The sequence below is a fragment of the Rhinolophus sinicus genome, linkage group LG02 (genome assembly GCF_036562045.2).
Source record: "Rhinolophus sinicus isolate RSC01 linkage group LG02, ASM3656204v1, whole genome shotgun sequence".
NCBI classification, from domain to species: domain Eukaryota; kingdom Metazoa; phylum Chordata; class Mammalia; order Chiroptera; family Rhinolophidae; genus Rhinolophus; species Rhinolophus sinicus.
Window position 1 is genome coordinate 163,536,417 of NC_133752.1, and position 16,554 is coordinate 163,552,970.

The following is a 16,554-nucleotide window of genomic DNA, read 5'->3' on the forward strand; positions in this document are numbered from 1 at the left end:
CTCCATTAGGGCTTATTTTCAGGGGATGTCTTATTTTTTTCATGTACAACAATCTACATTTATTCAATTATAGTCATATCATCTTCTTCTGGAACATTGTCATAACATACTAAATGTGTCCGTCTGGCTAAGATCTTAACTGGGGCTTGTTTTGGGGGAAACAGGGTACCTGCCCCTATACCCATCACATACCATCCACCTTATCCCATTCTTAGCTGCTCTAGCACAGTCAAGAAACATCTTCTTGGTCAGTTTTCCCCCAAAGGACATTTGAATATAGAGTACACAAATAATTTGTGCTACTGGCCATTTCTAGCAGATGTGCTTCAGGACAGCATGAATAAGCAAGCTGGAAAGATAGCACACACTCCTACAGCCACATTATAAACATTTTGCTCTGTTTCTACCCTGCGAGGGGCTGCTTTGCTGAATCAGTCTGGGTTTGGGGTAAGGCTGGGCAGAGGAGACAGCTGCAGAGACAGCCTCCTTCTGGCGCTGTGTTTTTCTTGCTTCAAAGGAGGAGAGCTGAAATGGAAACTTCTGGCTAAATAGAATTGGAAGGCAGGGAGCAGAGAGAGTGGTGGTCCTGTCTTTCTGCTCCAGGCTGAATTACTTTCATTATTGCTCATTTTGAGTTAAGTTAAAAGCAGACAGATTGTCTTTTTCGTCTTTTTTCTCCTTTCAGTAGGTATCCAAAAGTCTAGAAATTGCTATAATTTAAAGTTAATGAAAAGAAAGTTCAGCAGCTGCATCGTATTTCATGCCATTCTTTCCTTTGCCTGGGTCCGGCCTCTCCCAGCTCCTCTAGCCTTCTGTCATGTTGCCAAGGGCACCGCACGGAGCAGCAGAGCCTGTTCTGAGGCCATGGCAGCCTTCCCCACAGCTGATTTCACATTAGTCACTTGCTGGGCAAGAGATAAGCAGGAGCCCAGTCCTATTTTCAAGTTGAGTAGGTGAAGAATGTTTCTAACTGTTCTGGCGGCATGGCCACTGATGGTGCTTATTTCTGTTTTACCTACTGACTCCAAAGTGCAATGTTTTTTAGCTTTAGGTTACATTTTTTTATGCCTCCCTCTAATGCAGTAGGGAGGGACAAGACCTGATTGCTTTGGAAGGAGTTTACACAATCCACCAGATTCTCCAATTATTGCGTGTGTTGTATGTTTACATTGGCAGTTGTACAAAGGAAACAGGTTAAAAAAAAAATCGGAAACAGTGGAAGGTTTTCCTACAGCATGATTCCATTAGTATTGTCAGGGACTCCCAGATCACCGTTTTTCTTCCCAGCATAAAACGGTCTTCCGAATGTATCGGTGTCAGGCCAATTAATTGCCATTGGAAATTTTCTTTAGATCCCCCTCTTTACTTTTTCCTGTGTGCTGGTAATTGTGTGACACCTCCTGAGAGGTCCACTGCAACCCCACTAAAGGCCAAAGGATTGACACCACACTGGAACGATTGATGATCTGATGAGAAATGTCTCATTACTCACACACACCAAACCTTTTCACGCATCTAAAAGGACTGGCTCTGAAATCTTAGTGTTCTTTAGAAGTGCCAGCATATAGCTCCCTAAAGGACAAGTTCAGCTCTGAAAAGAACATCACTAAATGCACAGAAATGTGACTGGGAAGGAATACCCAATGCTTATTGGCAATAGGAACAGGTGGGGCAGAGTCTAAAAGCAATCCTATATTTGCAGATTTGGAATAGGGGGGAATGTCATTCCCTGTTGCAGGTCTGGTGCCACGATGAGAAAACCCGGTGCATATTAGTTACAGAGAGGCTTGTTATATTAACCAGAGATAAGACTTTAATCTAAAAGTCTGAAGTCTGCCAAAGAGGTCTCTAAGAAAGCATATTCTGGAAACTGCTCTCTATTTTGAATTTAATTGTGAGCAAGTTTGCCTTAATGGTTAAAGCTGGATTTAGGGATAGAAAAAAAAAAAAAGTGTTCTTTATTGTCAAGTCATATTGTGTTGTTTTCCTGAACACTTAATCAAACATAATAAAACAATTCCTTTCCTCTTACATCTTTGGCCCATATTTTCAGATTCAAATATGGGCTTGATGTTGATATGGGTTGGAGTTGATAACAGGCAATGTGAGGTATAGATTGAGCCCTTATAATGTTTCAGGCACTGTTTCCAGCACATTACAGATATGAACTCATGTAATCTTCACAACGACTCTGTGAGGTAGGTACTCTTATTACTGCCATTTTATGGATGTAGGCACTTAGGTATAGAGTAACTGAGGAATTCCTCCAAGTATCTATAGCTAATAAATGGTAGCAAAAACTAGACTTGGACCGATGGCAATCAAACTGGTTGCAGAGTCTGTGTTTTTAACAGAGGCAGATAGGAAAGTCCCTTGGGAATTCCAGTCACCAGTGTCATATAATTGCACATTCTCCAAGAGGCTGCTTTGGTCTGTCCCTCAGTATTTCCTAGTCACACTTATAACTACTCTGCTTCAAATAGGCTGTTGGGTCCTCTGAATCACCTTTTCCATTTCTCTACCCACTTGGGGTCGTTGAGGTTGGTAGCGGATGAGTAACTTTTATTTTATTATTTTATTTTATTCTTAAAACAAACAAACAAACAAACAAAAACAGTAGAAGAAATGTCCTGGAATATATTAACAAAATGAATGTGAAGTTTTCTCCCTGTCCCAGAAAAAAAGCAAGACCTTGCTTAGCCTCCTTGAAAATATTGAGCAGGAGTTTCCAAGTGTGTAATTGCAGATCACAATCAAACAGTAAAATATTTTAATTCATATAGCAAAGAGTAAAGAAAAAAAAGGAAAGAAAAATGTATGCTAAACATTTATGTTAAAAAGGAAGAAAAGAAAGCGAGAGGTTGAACCAACTAACCTTGAGCAAGTCACTCACTCTTTGCTCTTCTGTAAAATGAGCAAGTTGGATGAGACGGATTTCTTCTAGCTCTAACACAATGGTTTCAACATACAAGTAAATGTTAAAGAGAAAGCTTTGACAGAAAACTAAGAGAGATTGTAAAACATTATCTTTTTCCTTTTTATATGTTTGCTTATTAAAGTAAAACAAATGTAATGAATAACCTTAATTGTAAATAATAAGGCTCAAAATTTAAAACATAAGAGCAGAAAAACATTTCTCCCTTTTGCTTTATGTCAAAGGCATGACTGCACTTGGAGAAAAATGCACAGATATAGAGCGTGGATAGGAATAAAATCTGGGGATAACAGAGAAACATCTCTAAAAGATATTTTAAAATATGATAATTTTATTTAAAACAAACAAACACAAAAAAACAAAGAAACCTGAAGCTTAACTCCTTTTACAAAAGAGAACGTGAATCTTCAGTAAATCCTAGATTCCTCAGGACACAGTGTGAAAACCTTGGTGCTTATTGCTAAGTACTACACATTTGCTTCACTCTGTCACCTTCTTTTCATCCAGAACTGCTTTTGTGTTATAGAAGGACAGAATACAATCCTCTGCAGCCAGTTAGCCAAATACTTCCATGTTAGTATCTCCTCGGTCCTTTCAAGGAAGTTGTGGTTCTTCCTCTGCATAAAAGAAAAGCAGAGAAAGAGAAAAAACCTGGGGCAAGAGGGGAGGTGGTTCAGGTCGAGTATGGTGTTGGCCATGTCTTTTATGACGTCATAGTTCTACTGTTGGAGCAATGGATGTGGCTTGGAGTGTCTGCTGGTGGTCAGATCAGATCCTGTTACATTTCTCCTAAAGGCAAGGAAGGTACCTCACCCCTAATAGAATAGTTTGCTCATGTCTGTATTTAATTTCTATTTTTAAGTCACAGGCATGTTGCAAATCTAAGTCTCATTTATCTAAGCTCTTCAGAGTACCCAAGATGTCAATTTATAGAACTCTGCCTTAGGTTTGTCCAGGGGAAGTTTGTATTTTAAGCCTACTCTGGCACCAGTCCTAGGGGGGCCACTGGGCCAGGCAACATGGCCTGTTAAGAACAGCTTTGGAAAAGTCCTCTGCGGAGTTTATCTCTTGGATTCTAGTGCTGACCTTGGCTCTCTGGACACAGATCCATAAAATTCAAGGAATCCAGTTTGCAATGAGCCATCTTATTGTCACATAGAGGTCCCTACCAGGGCTTGGCCAAGGTTCTGCATCTGCATGGAGCCTGAATTGCTGTTACTAGGCAGGAGCTCAGAGCTGATGCATGGGTGGGAAAATTATAACTCCGCCAGCTAGGTTTGAAGATAAATGCCCTATGTATCTGTGAAGCACTGAATTCATAAACCCACCAGTGTCTCCAAAGGAGAGATGGAGAGTTTGCCCTTCTAATTGTATACAGCCCACTACTTGAATCTGGAGTCACCGGTATTGATGAGGGTAGGGGCATGGCCCACAGGATTGTTCAGGGTTGTAAAAGTCTTGCTTTGGCCCTGGCACCTCATCTCCCTGTGTCAGAGAGTCCCAGAGCTCTCCGGTGCCAGGACTTTGAAGCCCTAATCCAGTTTGTCCACCGAACAGAAATCATGGCTGGGCAAGACACACAAGAAAATCATCTGTATTGCACTTCCAGTGTTTGCCAGGGCAGAGGGACTCCTGTTTTGTTCTTAAGCTCCAGAAGATAAAAACTTAATTTGTGTGCTTTTACGGTTTGATTTACTACAGGAATTTTAGGTGCTACCACTGTTTACCTCGTTTCCTGATGTGCCCCGGAATTTCAATTTGTTCACGGCTTATACTCATCAATGTCATCATTATCAAACACCACAGGCACTGTCCTAAATCTATTACAGATAATCCATTCATTCATTCATTCATTCATTCATTTATTCTTCACAAAAAAACCTTACTTTTTGCAAATGAAGAAACTGAGTCAGGGAGGCACAGAAAGCATACGTGGTTTGCCTAAGGCCACACACTGGAATTCAAGCCCAGGCAGTCTAATTCCAGAACCATATTCTTAATGACCATAATATATGGCCTCTCAAATACATGTAGACACTAAATTCAAATGGTCCTTAAAATAACATTCCAGGATTTCCGAAGTCTAGGTAAAGAGGACCATATTTTTGCATATTTTTATGGATGTGCTTAAAGTATGTAGTCTATTCTTAAGAATTTCTAAAAGTTTTATTTTTATTGCCATCTTAAAGTGATAGTTTACTAATATTTCAATTCTACTCCTTCCCACTGTCCCTTAACTTCCCTATTTTTGACCCTGTCTCCAAAATTCCCTAAGCCAGAAGTATTTTTAGACATAAAAGAGGCCAGGGGATACATAAAAAGGGATCGTGACACAATTAGAAGTCTGTTGGTTTGGTAAATCCCCATGATTTCCAGTTGGAGGAATTTTTGTTTTCTTATAGCTTTTAGGTAGGATTTGAATGAAGCCACTGTAGCAAAAGAGTTGTGTAGTATTTTATTAATAATCTTCAGATAAGATTAATGTTCTGCACAGTAAGGTTTCTACAACTTCCCTTGACGATTTCTTCTGTGTCTTACACATTTATAGTTAGGAAACTCTGCTATCTCTTCAAAACCCTTCCTACATAGCAAGTTATCATTTTAAAGGAAAATGGATTTCTAAGGACACACCCATGAGCTACATTGAGTAGTGCCTTTGAAGTTGCTTGTACAGTATATGTAGTCCTCAGCGATTCTGGGATGCAGACTGTATTCAGATAAATTGGAAAGTATTCAGTCTTCTCACTTGAGGTAGACTTGTACTCCACCTTGTCTCCTGGAAATAAGAAACCAAAAGAAGTAGATTTCTTTCTCTTCCTAGTATTTCAAAGTTGGTGAGTTTTTCAAATTACAGGCCCTACAATTTTGCCCTGTAACGTAGGCAAGTAGCTCCTGCAAGAAGCTTAGGCTTCAGAGATCCTTGAGGAAATCACTCATTTAAAGTCAGAATGAAAGCCCCCTTCTACTTTCAGCTTTTTCTAACTCAGTAAGCTAAATATAGTGAGACCTGAGCCACATTTGCACACAAAACTCAGCACTGCAAAATTTCTTACAGGCGCAGTCCAAAGATCCATGTGTTGAACTTGGTGGATTGATACATGAAATGGATATGTAGGGAAGTGACGGGGTAGCTATAGCAAGGGGAGATAGCTCCTCACCTCTTTTCTTCATGCTGCTCTGGAATGCTTCACAAAGCAGTGTAAAATGGCAGCACTTCACCAAGTTTAGGGAGGAAACCTTTCTGAAAGCTTGGCTGAGGGCTCACATGTCACTGAGCAGGGAAAGAAATGTGCTTCTACCTGAAACTGATCACGTAGATTGTCCCAGATGAGAAAATGTCTCTTGCAGAAAGAATTAAGTAAGAGCCTTGAGGGATCCTTGAAAGACTATGAGGTCCATGGGGAAGAGAGAACAGGCTGGAGCAGGCTGGCCCCCTCCCTCTCTCCAGCTTCTCTCCCCAGGGCTGCTCTGGTAGCAGAACCAGATGGAAATGTCACCTAATGCAGAGTGTTTTATCCCTCCTGGTCTACACCCTGCTTCATACAGTGAAAGCTCCTTGGCAACACCATGCAGAAGTTCTTTTCATTTTTAATTGAATCCTAAGAGGTATAATTTTTTTTCTAGAAGTGCCAGCTTAAAGTAATTACTAGAAGTCCCAATAGGGCTAATCAGAGATTCATGGACTATAAAGATGGAAGAGAAGACCTTACCCAGTGTGTTTCTGTCATTCTGCTCAGAACGCTCTTGAAGTCCAGGGCAATGACCACTGTTCTTGGCACTATGGGCTATTAATAGGAGGCTCAAAATAAATCCCTGCCCAGCGAGATAAGAGAAACTTATTCATTGCCTGGGTATCTCTCCTCTGGTGACCAGATACCCTCCATTTTCATCAGCTCTTTATCAAAATCAGATTAATAAAAGAATAATCAGATCAGAATTGTTTATGCCTGTCTTGATCTTGAATTACAAATGACTTTCATGTGTTTCTTGAGGAAAGTACTATGGCCTATAGATGAACTAGGCTCTGTGTTTCCTGCACGTCGTCCTGAACTCACAATTTCCCAAAGCCCACAGTCATTGAGTCATTACAAATTATTGATCTAAATAAGACAGGTGAGGCTCACTCCATGGGGGCTGTGAATATATGGTAATAGAGTCTATCTTTGTGATAAGTCATAAGTCACTAACGGGTTATTTTGAGCTCTCCCAAGTGGAAGACAATGGAGCATTTAGTAGGTTGTGCAGTTACGTAAGACATCTCTTTCCAAACAAAGAGGAGGCAAGACATCCAGCCAAAGGATTGAGTACAGGAGGCTGTGTGGTCTGGTGGTTCCAGGGAGAGACATGGGGCCAGGGCTTCCTGGGTTCAGCTACCAACCGAGACTCTGACTCAGGTGGAGCAGAGCCAAGTCTCTTGGCTTGAGGCAGATAGACTGTAAAACCCAGGAGAGAGAAAAACCGCAGGTCTGTGCTCAAGGACTCTGGGGGAAAAGCACATTTTGGAAATTATAAAAAAAAAAAAAAAAAAAAGAAAAAGAAGATCATCCTGTTAAGTTACAATTTGGGAGTTTCCAAAATGAGTATTTTTTTCTGCTTATTGCCCGACACGTCCTCCTCGGGGCAGCAATGTGAAGCCAAGCCAGTCTCTGAGGGTGTTCTGTGTGGGATGAATAGAGAAGCCTGGGGTTCTGAGCAAAGTTAGTCAACCTTGGTGAGTTGTCACAAATAATGCTTAGGGAGCCCGACACCAGGGGCAAAGAGGTTCTGCATGAATTCCTCCCTTTTCTTACTCATTCTGCCTTCCACAATAAAATGCCCTCTGAAACTGTGGGAGGAAAAATCCCCTCCCTCAGACTTTTGGATGCTTCCCTTCAACAAGTTTGAGCAGAGACGTGCTCAGCTGTAACCAACAGCCTGTTCAGTGGCAGACCCGCATGGGTTTCCAAGCCACAGCCGGAGCAGAGGCTGATGGGAAATGTTCCCCAAGTCCTACAATCTCTGAAACTGATTCTTCTGATCAGACAGAGTAGGTGGATACCTACAGGGTTGGGTTTGAAGGACCATTGGGCAGGTCTCCCCTCTCTGGTATCATGCCTCATTTCTCTGGGCCTGAAAAGTTTTCTGATCTTTAGGAACACTCTATTAAAATGAAAACAGTATTTATAGAGATCTCCGTATTTAAGGCCTTAACCCCAGTGCTTGAGTTTACAACCCATAGTAGAGTCTCAAACAAGTGGGACAGGGAATGAAGGAGGGGCAGGGTTTGCTGTGGAATGAGGTTGGGGACGGAAGAGTGGAAGTCTCTTCTCTGAAAGAGTAGAGAGAGCCCAGGAGAGAGATAATATAAATCCCAGAGGTGGTGGTGGCCTTCTTGGTCATTTTACCAAGAGCTGTCCACAGTGACTATAAAAGTTGGGGGTTGGTGGGTACGAAGCTTGTAGCAGGCTGATTGCTCTTACTCTAACCCAAGCTAGGCCAAATGGAATTCAAGTTTTCACTTGAGATCACTTTCACTTGTGAGACCCTCAAATATACTCATGAAGTCACTCCTCGCTACATTTGTCTAAGTGAACACACCCAGCCATTGGTTAAATAGCCCAGCTCAATATCCCAAATTTTAAGCGTCTCTATATTAAAATGATGTAGGCTCTCTCTCCTTCCTCAATTGTATAAACATCCTTTTGGTCACTTTTGTTGAAATCTAGAAAAAAAAACTTAATAAAAACATAAAAGTCTACTCTTGTCCATAAAGGTATCTGAGGGAACATTGTCTATTCTGTAAGAGTGCGTGAATTCTACATTGCGTGAAAGAGAATAAACCCATCCACTGAGATCAGTGTCAATTTTAATCACATACTTTTCAGACTCTGGTTCATCTGTTTCTGACAATACACTGTGTCCAGCACATCACTTTCAGGCCTGCCCTGGGTAACCAATGGTCTAATAAACACACACTGAGAAAGATGCAGGGAGACCAATTTTGGATACATTTCATGAAATTAAAGTCATCTTCCTTGCCACAAGTGTTACTGTCCCCTGTGGTCCTTGAGAACCATCCTCTTGCTCTCCACAATCACACCTGATCAGGCAAACATGACTCAGTGAGAGTTTCTAGGGAGAAGTGTCTACACAGGAAGTCAAACAGAGTAAATGGAATGCCCCACCAAGTTTAGGGACCCCAAAGTTCCTGGTGACATCTCATTGCTCAGCCCCCCTCATCAGGTGTTCTCCAAGCCTCCTCCAAATTCCCTGACTGCAGCAGGTGGGCCTGTGCTCCATTTCAGAAATTTCTGCCTCTTTCTCCAGCAGAACTTCCACATGGAAGAGGAATGACAAGCATAGGTCTCACAAACGGATCTCAGGGCTTCATCATCTGCCCACCCCTCAGTCAGATAGTTTTGTTAAACAGAAGACTTCATGTCTCAGTTGAAATCTTTGTATTTGGATTATTGCTCTAGTATCTGTTTTTTCCCAAGAATAACAGATGAGTGTATATCCTACATCCTTTATTAAAGGATCTTTCTGATTACCTTCCCCAAGGTCAGACTTCCTCTAAAACCCCTTCCTTTGGAAAGGATCAATAAACATATATAAAAATTTGTTGGAAAGAAATGAAAGAATGAATTATCTACAAGCCGGCATCCCCATACATTAGTTTTATTTTCATTTGCTTATAATTTGAATTTCAAAAAATACAATAGCCAATATTAGTCCTGTACTTCATAAAGACTAACTGATAAAAGATATATGTCCAATGAAAAAAAATTTACAATAATTTATTATAAACTATAAAAATAGATAGGCTCTATCAAGGGAAGAAGTGGATTCCTGGCTATATAATTTCAATAATTTAATTTGCCACAGATTTAAAGACTCATGTGAGTGTTTTCATATCCAGCCTGGAGAATGACTCTCCAGTGGTATTTTCTGTTTATGCTCAAAAATAAATCTTTTTATGATTCTTGAGAGAGAATTAGTGACCCACACAGTCAAGCATACTGACGATGCTTAATGGTTGGTTTTTAAATAAATGTGAGCTTATAGATTACAAGTGGACTGATCATTTACCAAAGCTCAATAAAAGTTAGGGTTAAACATGCTTCTATTACAGCAAATCAGAAGTGCTATGAAAATCAAGAGAGATGTCTCAGCTTCTACTTCTGCCTGGGAGAAGAACTGAAAGAAGATGGCCACATTCAAGAAACATCCAGGTGTGTAAACCAACAAATGGGGATCCAGCCAGCACACAGTTCCATAAAAGCCCAAGTTCTGTTTGCGGCCTATTTGACAATGTTTCTGGTTTATAAAAAGGAAGTCACAGAAGGGATACCACAGCAGAGCTACTTTTCAAATTGGATATGGGAACAGGAGCCTACATCAATGAGAAGTATCACACGCTATCTAAAACTCAGCTGAGGAAGGCAGAAACCAAATGTTTATTAAGCTCCCTCTATGAGCCAGTCACTTTTCTAAGTGTTCTTCATTTAAACTTCCCATGATGCTGTGAGGCAGTGATGTGTTTCTCAACTTTATAAATGAGGGAGCTAAAGACTAACTGGTTGATCCAAAGTCACACAGAGAGAAAGTGGCAGATTTCCAACCCTAAGACCTACAGCCCTAATAAAAAGGATAGGAAACCCAGCTAAGAGCTTGTGTCCTATATTATTATTTATCCCTTTCCTTTTGCATTCTACAAGCTTTTCTAACTAAATTAAACAAAAAGAACTACTGCATTTTACAGTATAATCAATTATTTAAATTGTCTCAAAGTTGGTAAAAAGGAGTCCTTGCATTCGGATTTGAAATTGAATAAACTGTCTGATTTTCTATCTAATTAAATGTAGAATGTGATCAAACATGTGACACTCAACATGTATCTTATTCCTTAGGCCAAGCTTAACTTGACATTAATGGATATAAATTAAGGTCAGCATTCTAAGTACCTTTCACAATATATTTTCCAACTCAGGCTCCCTTTGTCTGGGAGCATTTACCACCATGATTTCTACATGAGTGCAATGTAACAAAACAGAGACAGTCACTGGAACAAAGGAGTAAAAATGAATATTAGTTCTCATCTATTCCAAAATCAGATTTTTTAAGTAAACATGAATCTGAGAAATTTTCGATACCAGTTCATGTGCAATGTCCCATCACTGTAAAGCACATCCACACATGGTGTTTTCAGAGATTATGAAAATTTTATTAACAAAGAAAATCTGCATGATACACATCCCCTTTAAAAACAACCACCTCAAACATATAGGAAACACTGTTTTCTATTTACTATTTCATCAATGCCAGAAGAATGAAACCGCCAACACCAAAGTACAGACCAATATTTTTGAAGGGGATAATCATTTGAGATAATAAAGTACTAGAAAAATCAGAAGAAATGAATCAAGGGATTCATTTCATAGGCTGAACCACTGATCTTTCATCCAAATGAATGTTTCCACTGTGAGTCAATATACTCGGCCATCAGCTCTTTTTAACACTATCTTGAATATACAGTGTACATCTAAAAACATGGTAGAGTTCTTTGAGTATAGTAAAAACTGAGAGCCAACATGATTGACAGAAATTTATGGCTACATAGCAATAGTTCAGAGACAATTCCTAGAAAATGTCAAGGTATGCTGCATGATAGAATATGATTGGTTTTCTAGGACAACTTTTAAGTTCATTTCTGATTATCTTTAAATAACTGCTCACCATTGTCCCTCAGAATCTCCTCTACCCTACTCTTTACTAAAACTCTAAAAACATATTCCAGATATAGTGCATGCAAGAGAGGGAGTACAATAATATTAAAAGATTCTGATGTTCTAGACATGAATAGAAAACATATATAATGGGTTCTCACTGTCAGAACCACACATTGATGTGTGCAGCTGGAAACCCTTAAAAGAGATCCTATAGACTTTAATCCAAAGAGGGGGGAAAAAGTGAGGCCTGTTACTTGACTACAGTTTCTCGGGCCTGGTGTAGCTATATTTTTAGGCATGGCTCCAAGGAACTGCCTACACAAATTTGGATGGAGTGAGGGAGGCACAGATGGTGATCACGTGAAGGCACAGACAGATCGAGTGGGCCTGGTTACAAAGTCTGTACATTTAGGCTGCTGTATTCCTCCTATTTCAAGTACTGCCAAGTCCCGGCTGTTCCCTTGCTTTCCAAAGTCTTGATTCATTTAATTCTCCTGGAGGAGGTGGAAGTGGAGGAAGATTGCGCAAATCTTACCGTTTTATGGTTTAGAGGAGACAGTCACCATCTTGGCTCCTTGTCAGATTTTAAATGTAACATTTTGCTAAGAGTAAAACTGTATATCTGTTCCTTTTCTGTTGCCGCTATTGTAACTTCAATATTTGCAAAACACAAACTCAAAATACTTCAGATCCAGCCCAAAGCAGTTTGTTATTCAAGCAACACGGTTCTTACATATGTCAATACACAGTGAGTTTGCAGAACAGGACTCTTTTCTTTGTTTCTTTCTTTTTTTTCTCTTTTGTTCCTTCTTTCACTTATGACGTTTTTGTTCTTTGGGCATTTAAGAATGATTCAATTACACAATAGCAAAATCCCCATTATATGTATAGATATCTATCTATCATAGATAGATAGATCTATCCTGATTATTATTAAGCTTATCACCATGTCAGTTCTTACTGGTTGCATTATTTAGAAAAAGGAAGGACATCAGCTAAAGTTATTCTATTATTTAAAATACACTGTGAATCACTTGTAAAGCACTGAGCACCTCAGTGATGTGTAGAATTCTAATTTTCTAATAGAAAAATCTTTAGTGTTTTCTGTAAAAAGTTGTTAAAGGTATTCAGGATGTGTTTTCCAGTGGTGCCTGATTCATAGTAATTAGCATTAAAGCACTAGTTTCTCACTCTTTAAAGAATAGCCTACAACATTTCAGATTCTTAGTCATTTTCCTCTTTGCATAGAAAACTGTCCAAATCAAAATAGACTCAGTTATTGGGATATTTTTTTTTAACAGAGCACAAAGTACTTTCCAGGTCATCATCAGGCTGTTTGGTGTTCGGCGATGTACTTTCTGTGTGAGATCAAACATCTGCTCCTGAGCTCTGTCCTCTAAGCCCGCCAGTGTGCCTTCCTGGCCTGAGCTATGTGTAAGAAGGCCATTTTTATAGCAAGTCAATACGTAAAAAGGTTTTAACATCTGTTAATCAGGTGTTTTATCTGGAGAACATAAAAGATATTTATAGTCCTCCAACTCACTGACTTAACGTTTTCCTTTTTATTTGGGTATCAATATTGTGTAGAAATAGCTACTATTATCACCGTCAATGGAACTATTCATTTATCTTCTAAGGCAAGCAAGAAAATGTTTTCTTCTTTTAAGGTAGAATTTCATGATGAGTAAAGTATATCAATAAACAATGTGGAGAGGCAAACTGAGCTCAATTATTGAATTTCTTGAATTTCTACTTTCAACAGAGAATACTAAGAGAGAAATCTTCTTGATAACATTTATGCTGCATTAATTTGCATTCTGAGTTCCTTCCTTAAAACAGTGATATTGTTTCAAATTTACTAATAACAGTAAGAAAAAAGTCTCCCACCATAAGGCACTTGTGCTTTTGTAAGTCACAATCACCTAAAAACAAAGCTCCTCCCTAGTCAATGTGCAAATGGTCAAATAAAGACTTCAAAACATTAATTTCAGTCTCTCAGTTGACTGTGTATACAAATCAATATTAGGATTATCTATCAGATACAATTTCATGAATGGAACACATTGGCATTACCCAATCTTCCTCAAAAGTACTTAGCTGCCAAGAGAGATACTTCACAACATATCACAAATGTGCTATTTGTATAAACATTCCCATTACAAATGCTCTTGTTTCTGCTTAAATGAGTATATTTAACCTGAGCTATTAATAAAAATTTTCTTTCTCCCTTATAAAGCTTGGCTTTCATAAGAAAGAAACTTTAAGCCTCCTTTCTTGTGAGAATAATTTCTCCTAATACCAACTGTGCTACGTAAGTACAGCCAGGGCTCATTAAATAGACTTCTGAGCATAATTATAATTAACAATTAGCTAGAAATTGGTTTTAATGATTTGTTTTAGATGATAGAATAGAAGCATAATGTAATTATTTTTAAACTGTCTACATCATGAAGAATACAACCACCACCAATTTTCAATTATTGAGTAGCAGACAATCATCTGAAGCATTTAGTAAGTGATCTACTTACAGAGCCAAGCTGAGGAAGCTGAGGAGAGAAGAACCACCACCCCAGCACAGGTGCTAATAAATGATTTAGCCTTTTACAAAGTCTCCTCCTTTTCTACTCTGCTCATTTAAGTTGTCTCATGCTTGATGACATCTCTACCAGGGAAAATAGTCAACCTGTTCATTCAGCTCTTCCCCCAACCCCCAACTTTCTCCAAGACGTACTGAGGATATCCTGGTGGGAGGTGGAAAGGCCTGGAAAATAACTTTACAAAATCTAGCAAGTGGGCCTGAAATGTTAATTCACATCATCAAATTAACAGGAAAGACATTATAAAAGTAACGGGTAAAATGAATATTAGAAATAAACCCAGGATAGAGCCATGCTATCCTTTCCCTATTTGGTGTTCTTTCAATATCCAAAAGTCAATTTGGATCTTATTTTTTCCATAAGAATTTGTAAAAATACTATAGAAACCTGAAGAAATGCTCTTTCATTTCCTGAAAAATATAAAAATATTCATTTAGAACAGTGAATATTATATTATGAAAGTGTTTTTTTCTTTCCTCCTTCTCTCTCTCTCTGTCTCTCTGTCTCTCTCTGTCTCTCTGTCTCTCTCTCTCTCTCATGTTTCTTAACCTCAGCTTGTCGTTGTGCTGTTTTCTCACCCATATTTGAGCAAGAATGTTAGACCTTTTGCTGCTGGCCTTCGGAAGTTGTCAGGGAGCACATCCTGTCACCCACATAAAAGACCTGGTACCTGTGTTTCCACATCACAAAGCAGGCCAATGCACACACAAGGCCACAGACCAAGTTAAGAATCATCTGGGTGAGTAAGAACAGTTTGAAAGTGCCAGTGATGCTGGTACAGTCAGTCACATCCCGATACACAAAGGTCCTGCTGAGTGGCTCCAAGGGGGGGAGTTTGCACTGGCAGGAGTCGAGTGCGGTTCCACAGGTAAACTGGGTGAGTTGTGAATAGTGGTGGGTAGCGAACGCCGCAGCCAGCACACAGACCATCAAGCCAAGGGCACTCAGCAGAAAATATAACAGCTGCAAGAAAGCAGAAGAAAAACTTGCTGGTTATAAAGAACATTGAATGACTAGGGAGAAAGCTAATTAATAAAAACTGTTCTTTTTCTTCTGTCCCAGGAAATTCCCTGATGGAAGGGCTGTCTCTCCTCAAAAACGTAGTACCCAAGACATGGAAATGGCTCCATGTTTATTTGTCAGTGAGAAATCCTTAAGCCCTCATCATATTTTCATTTGCCATCCAGATGTTGCGTGCTTTGCATGAACTGAGCCAACCAAATTAGCTTAATTGTGGGATGTTTGTGTATGGATGTAGCAAGCAGCTTAGATGAATCCCAAACACAGGCTCCATCCCTGAAAGGCATGCTGTGATTGTTTTGACCTCAAGAACTTCTGATATAAAAATTAAATGAATGGAGAGTAAAGAATTAATTTCTGCAATGGAAATACTATGTTGATCAAAATTGACAAGAATTGGTCAACTAGCAACACAGGTTAATAAAAAAGATGATGTTCAGTATAGTGGTTGCCAAACTGTGTCCAGGAATCCAAGATTCCCAGTAAGTGGTTGCTGGGAGAAAATAAAATAATTATGGCTCCAGAAGGTAAGTAATTTGATGTGAGCTTCATCACCTACAAATCTCATCCCAAATCCAATTATGACTATGTAGTTCCTCAGCATGAAAATAAACTCCAAATGGTCACTCAGCCACCAAGGTTCTGAACACTATTGGCCTACATGTTAGCCTTGGGATGGAAAAGTCTGGCTAAAGTTCTAACTGTGCTGCTAAAGAAATGTGGAATCCCTGAAAAATTCAAACATTTAGCTTGCACCTGATATATTTTGATCAAAAGTTGTGAGTGCTTATTGACATGACTACAATTTACGCCATTTTACAGGAGAAGAAATGTTCTTGTGATTGGACTCATCAACATGTTTCTCTTAATAGTCCCACCTAGTGAGGGTCTAAATAAGGAAAAGAGTCCCCAGCTTTTGGGACTATTATACTCAACACAGTTCTTAGTGAGAGATTTATATTACTATAGTCAAAAGTTACTCCTTACAAGAAGCAGTTCTGGTGAATGTGAAATCCTCAAGGTAAAATTAGCTCTAGTCATGTCTAGGTTCAGATTAAAGTAACTGTGAAAAGATTATACCCTCCCTCCACCTCCAACTATACATAATTCAAATAAAAACATATATATATATATACAAAAATCCTCCTCCAAATGAGTGATTTTCCACATGTTGACAATTTCAAGTGTTTATAAGTCTTAAAAATAAAATACTTAAAAATTTATTTTTTTCCTCTTTCTGTGTGTGTATGTGTTTGTGTGTGTGTGTGTGTGTGTGTGTGTGTGTGTGTGTGTG

At 39.2% G+C, this 16,554-nt stretch overlaps 1 protein-coding gene across 2 annotated transcripts in view; it reads right to left on the reverse strand.

The window, feature by feature from the left end:
* Positions 1-5,366: 5,366 nt before the first annotated feature.
* Positions 5,367-16,554, reverse strand: part of SSPN (sarcospan) — a 47,819-nt gene continuing 36,631 nt past the window's right edge. Inside the window, exon 3 of one of the 2 annotated variants that reach the window (XM_019737590.2) lies at positions 5,367-5,711. In XM_019737590.2, the coding sequence (XP_019593149.1) occupies positions 5,649-5,711 (63 nt within the window). In that variant the 3' untranslated portion in view covers positions 5,367-5,648. Of the gene's footprint in view, positions 5,712-11,116; positions 15,204-16,554 lie in introns of those variants that run through there. The other variant, XM_019737581.2, reaches the window with a different exon arrangement.